Source organism: Misgurnus anguillicaudatus, chromosome 9 (assembly GCF_027580225.2).
Source record: "Misgurnus anguillicaudatus chromosome 9, ASM2758022v2, whole genome shotgun sequence".
Lineage (NCBI taxonomy): Eukaryota > Metazoa > Chordata > Actinopteri > Cypriniformes > Cobitidae > Misgurnus > Misgurnus anguillicaudatus.
This window is the reverse complement of record NC_073345.2, coordinates 14,127,744-14,139,822: the sequence shown is the minus strand read 5'-3', so window position 1 is coordinate 14,139,822 and position 12,079 is coordinate 14,127,744. Positions and strand designations below refer to the sequence as shown.

The 12,079-nt window shown below is 36.9% G+C and overlaps 1 protein-coding gene across 1 annotated transcript in view; it reads right to left on the bottom strand.

Annotated features, from left to right (window-relative positions):
• The window catches only part of LOC129423464 (rho GTPase-activating protein 26), a 96,635-nt gene that overhangs the window by 14,206 nt on the left and 70,350 nt on the right, over positions 1-12,079 (bottom strand). The window contains exons 16-20 of the mRNA XM_073871158.1: positions 11,858-11,916; positions 11,466-11,467; positions 7,840-7,943; positions 4,747-4,906; positions 1,734-1,884 (exon numbers count right to left, since the gene is read on the bottom strand). Coding sequence (XP_073727259.1) covers positions 1,734-1,884; positions 4,747-4,906; positions 7,840-7,943; positions 11,466-11,467; positions 11,858-11,916 — 476 coding nt within the window. The remainder of the gene's footprint in view (positions 1-1,733; positions 1,885-4,746; positions 4,907-7,839; positions 7,944-11,465; positions 11,468-11,857; positions 11,917-12,079) is intronic.

Below are 12,079 nucleotides of genomic sequence, written 5' to 3'. Positions count from 1 at the left end.
TGATGTTATAAACCACACAGAAAGGTCTTTATGATTTAAAAAGGAGGCATTCAAGCGAACAGTACCTGTCGCTGTTCAGTGTGCGATTAATTAATAAAAATTAATATGACGTTCATTTTTAAAAGTGTGCACATCCTCTGCTAGCAACACAGAAATAGCAAAAAGCGCAATCGGCTAAACCAGCATTAAATATTAATATGACGTTGATTTTATTGTTTTTATTAATTTATATTTACAAAACTTATCAACAAAACATCAATTAAAATTAAGAGACAAATTATATGAAATGAAATTCATTTTAAAGTAGCAAACAAAACTTCAATTAAACTAATAAAATAATGTCTGACCCATTACAATTCTCGCTTCATATTGGCCTTTGCAACGCCCTATATGGCGTTTAAAATTACAGTCTATCTTTCGTAATAAGCTAACTAAATTTAAACAAAACATAAACAACATTACAACAATATTCAAACGCAACAATACTCAAACATAAATATAAAACAGACATTAGCCTATCTATAAGGATACATGTAAAACAATCTAATATAGCGTTTTTAATAGCTGGTTGGTAGATGTTTACTATTTTTGGCAAAACCATAAAAAAAAATTACTTTGAAAATGATGCGCTGTCACGTTAACATCAGCTGTTCGTTTACATAAGACTCCGTCTTCGTTCATTTACACTGCAGCGCAATCCCGGAGTTCTCAAACTAAAACAGGGTCTTCAGCGTTTACGAACGACTCCGTTTATGAGGGTCGAAAACGGTGGCGTCATGTAAATGAAAGTCGTAAACGTGGCAAAAGTAATGCGTTTTAAAAGGTAAACTCATTAATGTAAACATAGTCTAAGTCTCAGGTTTGCCTAGAATGTCCAAAATGATCATATATGGGTAAAAGCAAAAAATACACAGTATTCGTGTGTGTACCTTTCAATGCAAATGAACTACTTCCCTCACTCCCTTACCGACAGACAGTCAGTGTTGTTGTTTTTTCGGTTAAAAATAGATCTGATTGCTGTGAATACAGTCTGGGACAATAGTATATTTATCTGCATTAGAGCTTCAACATGCTAACAAAAACATTTAGAAAAGCTTTTGGATAAAATTAACCAATCAGTCAGTGGCCATGGGCGAGGATTCATCCGTGTGACATCACATTAACAAGATAATCAAAACTGCATGTCTATTGAGACTGCTCTGGTTTAATAGGGATTAAAAAGGAAAGAGGGGGTGTTTTTTTCATTGTAGGGTTGTTGTGTTCAAACACACATTTATGTCCAAACCTTGTAAAAGTGGATTTTGCATAATATATGCCCTTCCAAGTTTTTAATTACTGTATAAGTGACACATACAGATTGTGCTGTGTTTGTGAGGAAGTTTGTTTGTCACATGCCCAGCAGCGGTTGATGCTGAGATATGTGTATTCTGTAGCAGTCGGTGTCTGTGCCAAATTGAAACATTAATCTACTTTAATATTTAATTACATTTTTATTTGTAGCGCTAATGTGTTTTTAACAGCTAACCTGATGCCCAGAGCAATGTAAAATAGTTTATAGCTTAAGCTCCTATGGAATCCAGCAAAAGATAGATGTGACGCTTTGGATAAAAGCGTCTACCAGATGCATTAAAATAAATGGTTTATAAAAAATATTCTAGTCCATATATGATATATTTTCTTGTAAGCCCTAAATAATAAAAGCATAATTTTAATCCCAAGGAATTTACCATTACCTTTGTCTTGATCTGATATTGTAGGGGTATGGAAGAGAGTGAGGGGTCTCTCGCTGCAGGACGGGGTCTTGTTGTCTGCACTTCTCCGTCTGGGCAGATTAAGTTGGGAGTTTCCTTGACCTCCTCCACAGGCTGGCACGTCCTGAAATATCTGCACAGCATAGAGGCAATTTAAACCAGCGTGTAGCTGTCTCCGTACCACAATAATGGGGTCAGTGCCTCCACAAAAATAGCACTGATTGAAAGGTCTGCTACTGATCTTGGTAAGACAGCAGCTCTTAGATCCATCATGTCACAGAAAGGCCAATACTAAGGGGCAGTTTCCCGGACCAGGATTAGCTTAATCCAGGACTAGGTCTTAGTTTAATTAGGAAATATAAGTAGTTTTAACAAACATGCCTTACTAAAAACATTACCTGTGTGCATTTTGAGGTAAAACAAAGGGCCCTGATGTATTTGAATATATGTAAGTGCAAGTTGTTTTCAGTTTGGAGAGCTCTTAAAAGTGTTTAAGTCTAGGACTAGTCTAATCCCTGTCCGCGAAACCGCCCATAAGAGTTTAACCCCCCAAAATTTAAAGTCACCAAAAGTAGCGATTGTCTTCTTTTCCGTATTGTGATGTATATCCAATTTAAACAACTTCTGAAATATTAAAAAAGTGGTGCGGGACTTTGATTTCGTCCATCGATAATCGGTTGGATTGCTCGAAGTTGGGCCATGTTGCTAATTGTGACTATCTTTTCCAAGTCTCCGATAGCCCCGCCCTTGTGCCATTCCTCATGACAGGAAGTCATTTCAAAGAAGGTAAGAGGTTGACGTTTTTTATATAAAATGATTTTTTTTTAAAGTGTGCATATTATTCATTTTTATAAAACACTACAATATTCCACAAATTTTAAGTTTTATATATAATGTAAGTTTTTAATTTTAATTTCATGGTCACTTTAATTTTGGTAATTATTTGAAGAGATTGGTTCCAAAACGCGATAAACGGCATTTAAAAAAAATTATCACCGCCAAAATCAGTATTGTATCAGGTGAGTATTAAAAAGTCAATTCTTCATTTATGCAAAATCCGATATCCTCCGTGTTATTCTGTCATCTTTTCTCCCTTTTTTCGAAACCGCAACAAACTCCAGTCCTCCTTCTCTGCAGAATGCAATAAATTCGCTTAACCAATCACAGCGCACCATTTCACGCATTGTAAACAACAATGGCTGCACACTAAATACACACAGAATCCTAATTTTCCTCATCTACTTTGTACTTGGTGATCAACAAACAAACAAAAACAAAATTAAAGTCTGTGGTGGGGAAGAAACGTCTTACACGCAATACACATTTATACATTGATTGAATAGATTTATAGCATTTTGAAAAAAAACTTGTCATGGATTTATTGCATTTTGTGGAAAAAAATAATCTGTTTTTATAATAAATCTTTCATTTTTTTTATGTAATTATAACATAAATGTCCTAAGTGAAAGTTTGTATCAGAAAATAGTGGTTTTCTTCTTGTCACTTTCTTGGTATAGAAAACACATTTTTACCCAAATTAGTCAAAATGGATTTATTGCGTTTTGGAAACAAACTCTTCATTTACTCTTCAGCATGTTGCTGTAACCATTGCCGATTGCTAAATATAATTTGAGAATTAACGATTATCAGTCAATAAATTTTTTGAATTACACTTGTTTTACATTCAAAGCTACTGGTAATATGCAAAACTCCTTTATGGTGCATTTATGTTGTCCTTTTTAAAGCCAAGGTACACAGTATGCTTCTACTGCACTAAAAATAGCAGTCCGTCCATTCAGTTTTTGGTACGCACATCTTTACGTATACAAAGATCTTTATGCAAAGTTTTATTCAAAGTGTCTATTATGCATATGCAAACCTGAAGGTTTTTGTAAGGTCAGGCTTATACGTTACAGTCAGTTTACTGTTTGTTTTACTCTATACATACTGTAACTGTATCGTATCTCTTACAGGAAAATATACAGGAGGGGTAGCCTACAATGCGTACGGGGTGAATTTTTCAGATTTATTTAGATGTTAACCTTTATCACAGAAGCAAATCTTCTCTTGTGTTTTCCCACAGTATTCCCAGCTAGCTTTTGCCATTTTCTGACGTCTACCCAATGCTATGGTGTTAATAGGTGGTTGTCTGGACATTGATGTGCTGTCGTAAAGTATTATGAGAGTCTGATTGCATTTTATGCTCTTGTTATGGTGTTTTGTGCAGTGTCAAGGGCTTTCCAAAGGTAGTGTAAGTCTTATTTCAAGTCTGAATGCTTACAAAAGTGTCCCCGTATAGCTCTAGCATTGCGTTAGCAAAAGGTAATGGGTTTATTACACACAAACTGATAAAAACATACACCTTGCCAAAAAATTCAAAGTGTCAATCAAGTCTAATAATTAGGGTGACTTCATCCATATCAACCCTCCAGGCAGGAGGAGTGGCCTTGTGTCATATGATGCTGGAGTCAGGCTGGGAAATCGGCCTTGAGACGATTTACATGTTACCATGCCGACCCGCACTAAGCTGCTTTACCTTTAAGTCCCCGCTGGCTTTGAAGTTACCTGCTAGAGCAAACATGGGCAGAGCGAGTCCCTTAAAGAGGGTTTCATCGGTGGATAAACACAGTGAATCAGTGCCATCCACTTCAACAGAGGATTTACATCATTCATTCACACCCTGGTTTGAGCAACGCAGCTAATAACTACTGTATGACTGCTGAACAGAACCACTAGAGATGTTGGTTGATATATTATTCACTAATTAATGGAAAATTTAACTCATCATCAACAGCATTAGTTTAATTGCTGGCTATGCTTTGAACCGATATTTTGTTATGTATATTTGCTTGCACTGGTGCATTTTAATATGCAAAATGCAGAATGTGCATTGTAAAAATTATTTATGATAGATTGGAGTTGGCAAGGTGTCTAATTTTCCCATTTAAAGATCAATTTAGAAAAAAAAGAAAATTGCATGAAGTTTTCTATTCACCCGTTCGTGGTTCTCGATCAGGATTTCTACCACAATGTTCTGAAACTTGATGTCCATGATGGCGGCCACCGTCTCCTCCTGGGGTCTCAACAACGTTGGGCCGAACACCACACCGAGGTTGGCTACTGTCATGAGATTCTGCTGGTGGTGACTGGCCACTCTGATGAGAGATAACAGCCTCTTTTAGCTTCTAAAATAGAATAAAGTCTGTATTTAATCATCACATGACCAGGGTCAACAGCATTTCTTTCCATGGCTTTTAGGTTACATAACCATGTTATATTACAGTGGCCCTTTGTCATCTTTATAAGAGTTTTGTGGCGTGCAGTCGGTTGGCTTTGATGTCAACTACATGTTGGTGTAGACACAATACACATGGAGTGTAGTATGAAATCCGGATGTACTACATTCGCCGTGTTGTTGTTGCCATGTGTTGCCATTGTTGTTGTCTCCGTTTAGAAATCCTTTCCTATGGCCTCATGGGATATTCATGTTCTCATTGAATGCACACTTTTGAATCCAGCCGGAAGCAGTAGGTCATCCGGGTACTTTTTTGCCTACTACTGTGAATTCGGACATACTTTTTGGTCACATAAAGGATTTTTGTTAGAGATTAGATTCAGAACGATGATCAAAACATCCACAGAGTATTTACTGCTTTTGGATCCATTTATGCAACACAATCTCAATCTCAAGGCATGTCATGGTATAATCCCTAAATATTTCATTTATTTATTTTTATTTGTGTCATTTTATGTATTGGTTTCTCTTTTTTTCCATTTTTACCATTGTCGTTTGGGAATGGGGTTAAAGCGACATTCTGTTACATAAAATGACATAAATAAAATAAAAAAAGAAATAAAATATTTTAGACATCCTAACCCAAACCCCAAGCGACAATAGTTTAAAAATCTGAAGAATTTTTTTAAGAAACCAATACATAAAATGACACCCCAGATCTGACTCTTACCCCAAGCGACAATGGTTTAAAAAAAATGGACAAAACCAATATATAAAATGACACCCAAATCTAACTCCTACCCCAAGCAAGAATGGTAAAAAAAAAATGGACAAATCAATAAATAAAACGAGTAACACGAAAAATACATTTGTGCTCAATGAAACGATTCTAAGGTCACGATTCGATTCAATTCTCGATTTATACCTTCTTTTTTTTTTAAACAGGTTGTTATGCCATTTTTGTACTAGACTTTTATGAAATATAATATCTGACCTTGAACCCGGAGATGCCCTGCCATGTTAGTCGTGCTGCCAGTGGAAAAATATGGTACACGCACATACCTGATGAAACTAACTTCCTGTAAGATGAACATTTCTGTCAGTACTTTGCACCTTAAAAACATGCTTTTATTACTGTCAGACGAGATTACGAGACTATGCCCCAATAAGTCATGTTTAAATGCTGTTTTCATAACTCTTAACTGAAATAAGTTGTTGTGAAACTTAAACAGATCTCAGTTCAGAGAAACAACCGGTCCTGGCACTTCCCAAAATACTGAAATTGCTTTGATTGAGTTCAGCTGAAGGCGGGAGTCGCTTGCTGTTTTTTGTTTCCCATGTAAAGAGCAGTTTGCGTGGTGTCTCCTGCATCTGTCATGCTATCTTTTAACTGGCTGTAGCTAGCAAAGTTAGAAGAGGTTGACTCACAGCACTCAACACGTGTGTTTTTTCCGCTTGGCAAGCCGACCGGACGTGACATGGGGGCGTGGCAGCATTGACGATTGCGACAAAACCGTGACACCCTTAGTGTTTTATAAGGTGGGCAAGAGCACCACCTAGTGCAGAATAGTGGAAGTATGGATTGCCGTGAAAACCTGTCTTTGGCAAGGGAGCGTTTTTTTCACAATTGACAAGATAAATCACCAATGGCGAGGATAGAGTTAACCATAGATATGAAAAAATAAATAAAAAATAAATAAAACCCTCTAATATGTTTCTTCCAGCTACCTGCTTAAAGGCGGAGTGCACGATTTTTGAAAAACGCCCTTGGAAAATGGAGTAGAGACGAGTATCAAAACACACTTGTAGCCAATCAGCAGTAAGGAGCGTGTCTACTAACCGACATCGTTGCCTGGGTTGCGTATGTGTGGGGCGGGTCTATCAAAAGAAGGTCCAGATTCTATTGGGGTAGGGGCGTGTTTGTTTAGGTGTTTTAAAATGTCAACATTGGCTTTCAGAGATCATGAACCCTGCCTTTAAACAGGAAATAAGTGTATATAATTCTTCGACCAAGCGTTTGCTAATCTTTTAGTTATTAACCCAGTGTCCAACTACCTGGTGCTGATTGTGACAAATTAACCTCACATCACAATCAAATGGTGTTAGGTTTTAGATGAGAAAACTAAACAATCCTGTTTTAAATGATGATTCAATGTCGACAGAAGTGGGCTAAATTGCACCAAATGGCTGCTTTTCATATCAGATGAATCAACAGCAGAGCAGCCAAGCTAAAACTGGCCTACAACTATTATTTCTTGTAATTGTTGTTTAGCATATTGGCAACACTGAATTATCCAGCGTTCATTAACTTTTAACACTCAACTCTGATGGCTTCCAGAATCTGGGAGATCTTTTTTTGGTCACTGGTAACTATTCATTAAATCCGACACTACATCATTATTTATACTTGTTTCGATGACGACTGCTACATTTGTACTACGGCATTAGAGCGCAACGCTATGACAAATATGGATATGAAAACAGTAGATTATTAAAATTAAACATTTACTTGCATTATAAATCTAATCTGCTTTGTAAAAAAATGTTATTTCACTAGAGGTTTCCCTAAAACTGTAATATAGATCTGCCTGTGTCACTAAAGGCAGAATCCACAGACGGCAGTCAGGGTGTCAAATTAAACTGGCACAAAAGAAAATGGAGCTGAAAGGGGATGAAGGACAGGTGGAGGAAAACAAGGAACTCTTTTCAGCATGGCAAACACAAAGGAGAGGGGTTTTTATTGACATCAGCAGGGCTGAGTTTAAAATTTTACAATAGCAATCCTCTTAGGGTTTTGGCACTGCTGGATTTGTAGCACAGTAAAATAGTTCAGGGGGGGACAACCTAACTCACTTGGCCAAGTGTTTCATAAGAAGTTCCAGCATCTGTCGGTTCTTCTCAGGGAGACGGTGCACTATGGAGTGAATCTCCGACACCCTCGCCTCAGGATTGTCCAGCTTGGAGAAAAAAGAAAAAGAATTGTGAAACAAAAATACGTGTATGTCTAGATTTGCACAAACTGTAGGAGTTTTATTGCTTAAATAAAGTAGAAGTTGATGTCTCTGCTCACGACTTTCCATTGTGTTTTTAACATTCACGCATGCATTTCAGGTCTGAATCTGTTTCTTTCAATGTGAGATTCCTATTAAAAATACATTCGTACTCGAGTATCTGTGCATTTCTGCGTGGGTTAAAACACAGGTACAACGCCACCTAGTGCACACAGTGTCCGTTAAGAGCGAGGCTAAGCCGCCAGACGTGGGCTCTTAAAGGTCACTGAAATATTAGAGCAATCTATCCGACTGCCGTGATGTCCTAATAATCCCCACTAACAATGGCACAGAGACAAAAGAGAGGCTGTTTAAGGCATGACAGACAACACAAAAGCAGTATATTTTTTATTTTAAACTTTTGTTAACATACTGTAGTAAAGCCGTTAAATTATATGTAGAGAGTTGTTTAAAGTCGCCATGAAACGGAAGTAGCGATTGCCTTATTTTCCCCGTGGTGACGTATATCTGAGTGAAATAGCTTCTAAAATGAAATAAGGCAGTGCTGGATTTGAATTTGTCCATTGAGACCTGATTGGATCGTTTGAAGTTGGGTCGTGTTGCTAATTGCTAATCGCTGCGATCTTCTCCTGGACCCCGCCCACCTGCCATACCATATGAGGAGATTTGCATTTTTTATTGAGGATTATGAGCACACACAAAATAATGAAGCTCACAGATAAGTCATTTGTTAATAATACCACAATATAAATATATATATATATATATATATATATATATATATATATATATATATATATATATATATATATATATATATATATATATATATATATATATATATATATATATTTAATATATATTAAAATTATTTATATTATATTATTTATATATATATATTTAAGCAATATCGCTCGAGTAGGAGTGTGATATAGCTCTATATCATCACGGCTGTGATTAGGCCAGAGGCACGAGGCCGCAGGCCGAGTGCCGGAGGAAATCACAGCCGTGATGATATAGAGCTATATCGCACGACTCCGAGAGCGATATTGCTTTTATACAACAGTTCGACGGCACACGTTTGAAAAACGAAAACTAGAAAACAACAACGGAGTTATTTTAAAAGCCTCTTTGTTTGAGAACTACTTCTTCCGCCACGGATTTGAGGGCGACCAGAATGACAGGTAAAACTTTCGGCTGCTTTGAATCTCATAACAACTCAATGGACAGAAAAGCCGTTTCTTTATATTACCGTTTCTTGGTCACAAAGTGTAGTTTTAAGATTAGTTCAGTCGAGAATGTATCTGTATTATATTTAAATCTGCAGTCGATTAGTAAAGATAGCGCCTGTTTGAACGTTTGCTTAGTGAGATTCGGTACGAATGAGAACCAAAGCATGAGCGGACTTCAGTGTTCACTCGCCCCGCTGACCACCGCCCTCTCTGGGCTACATTTCTGAAAGAGATACCCTGGCTCTCATGTTGGCCTTGTTTGTTTATGATCGTCAAAATGAGATCAAATCAGCAGTATTTGGTGTCATGATCAAACTATTACTTGTTTTTTAATTCATATTTAGTGTCTCTTGTGTTGTTATTGTTTTGGCGCGAGGTAAAAGTTAATAAAACTATACTTGTGTGACGTTACTATTGCTTTCTCATTTATTCTTAACGCGATACGAGCACTCGATTATTATTATTAAACTTTGTTCTTGTCAGTACTATACAAAACGGTTTTTTATAAGTGTCAGAGATATGTTTTTGCATGCTGCTTATAAATATACCATTGGCGATATCTCATAACATGTTTTAATAGTCACGTCACGATAAAGTAAATGATCAATGTCCACATTTAAAAGCTGCAGTGCTTACCTGCAGTTCCACGGTGTTTTCGCGTTCTGATAAAAGATATAGCTCCAGAAAAAAACGAGTGTTTATATTCCTCTTTCCAAGTGTTATCGTCCACACGATGTGACAAGACATTTCTCCCATTAACTGTAACGTAACATCCAAAAGCGCTGATCTTTGACTAATAACTTCCGATTGGGGATTCACAGACTGATTTATGAGCTAGTAAACTAATGAGACACACACACGGAGAGTGATTCAAACAGCGCGTCTGTGTTTTTCCATTCAGAGATGAGCCTGCTTAGGACCTCCATTCACTAGGTGGCGGAATAATACAAAAGGTGAAGCGGTTACAGTGCCGATATCAGCACAATATCGTATAGCTCTTAGCCAATCAGATTCGAGAACCAGAAAGAACTGTTGTATAAATATATATATATATATATATATATATATATATAGTTTTTCATTTCAATTTCATTGCGACTTTAAACATGGCTACACCGCAGCACCAATATAGTCCAAATATTTCATTGCAATAGAATCCCAGCTTTTGCGAAATAAGCAAACAAGTCCAAAAATGACATCATAAGATGTTTGTTGCATCAGAATTTTGCGAATAATGATTTGTTCACGTCTGATGTCAGTGATGTGTCCAATACGCCTTGATAATATAGGAAAGCCTACAAAAGAAAACAACATCTGTAGCATGTCTGACGACTTTTGGTTCGATGGAAATTTATTGTCAGTAGTTTATCAAGAATGCCAGATTTTCTCTTCTTCTGAACTCCATGTGGTGACACTTAAAAGGAATGTTGCTTGCATTAAAACACAAAAATATGAAAAACAAAATCATTTATATATGCAAGAAAACTAAAAAAAGAACACTATTTGGGTTTAAAACATGAAAATAAATTAATGGCTGGTAAGAAATAGTTATGGCCAAAGTAAAAAGTTAATTTTGGACCCTGCTTGCAAGCACCGGCGATATTAAATACAGACCAGACGAGTGTGATTCAGACCGATCGCACACATATTCACACTCTTTTCAGTGTCTCATGGCTCTACCTTCTCTAGTTACAAACACGTTCACACATTCATTTTCTCTCTTTCTCTATCTCATGATGGGCAAACTCCAGATGGCACCTTGCCCTTTATCACATAAATGGCTCACACAGACAGGAATGAACGAGGGGAGGGGCAGAGAAAAGTGAGCAGAAGACCGAAAGGGAGGGGTGGACCGCTCCGAAAAAGAGTTCATACAAGGACAAGGTCCTAACGTCACCCTAAACCACCCGGATAGAAAACAGAAAAACAAAAAGAGAAAGATGATACAAAGTGAGATGCGATAAAATGAGAACAATGCAGCAAAATAATTTTCTTATCTGTATCTTATCGCATTTTGTTTTCCAGTACAGGTATTTAAAAAACCTTTATAATTAGATACATGTAAAAAGATATTGTGTAAGATAAACAATGGATTCATTTATTTTTTTATTTATAGTTTTTCTTTAATTAGCATGCTTAGTATACTTATTCTAGCATATTTAAAAAAAATATATAGGCCTACATAAAGACGTATATAAACCATATAAATCCCACACACACAATACAGCAGACTAACCTCTAAATGTGTATTTTGTTTGAAGGATGTTTAAATAGTTTAACTTGTAAACCAACACCAACGCCTGATAAAGAAATGTTTTCTTTGCAGACATGTGCGCTTCACTGAAAGCCAGATTTAAGCTTGTAAGTGAAATATAATGTAGAAAGTAGGTCTGAAATGAGGGACGACACCCCTCCGAGGTCTCAGACGACAGCCGCCACACTGTAAATCCATTTACTTTCCCCCACACCCCGATTTCCTGTTTCTGATCGAGCCTTGCTGGCCGTTCGGCTGGGCAATGTGTCTTATCAAATAGTTTCACAGCAGCACAGTAGTCAAATAGTATCAAATAGCCAAAACAGATAAGGGGAAGAGCCGTAACCAGATCAAATGGACAAAGAGTAACTAACTGGCAGCTTTGATGAAGCTCCTCTGGAACTGGTATGTCATCAGAGGACCTGGCAACACCCTGGTAGCAGAAAGGAAGAAAATATGATGAGATGACTGAATAAGGGTCTGACAGATAAAACAGACTTTCAGAAATTTTATTTATTTATATTATCATATATAAGTGTCTTGACGTGTATGAGAAGGTACATGTCAAGGTTTGACACTTAGGGGGTTGTTTAGTT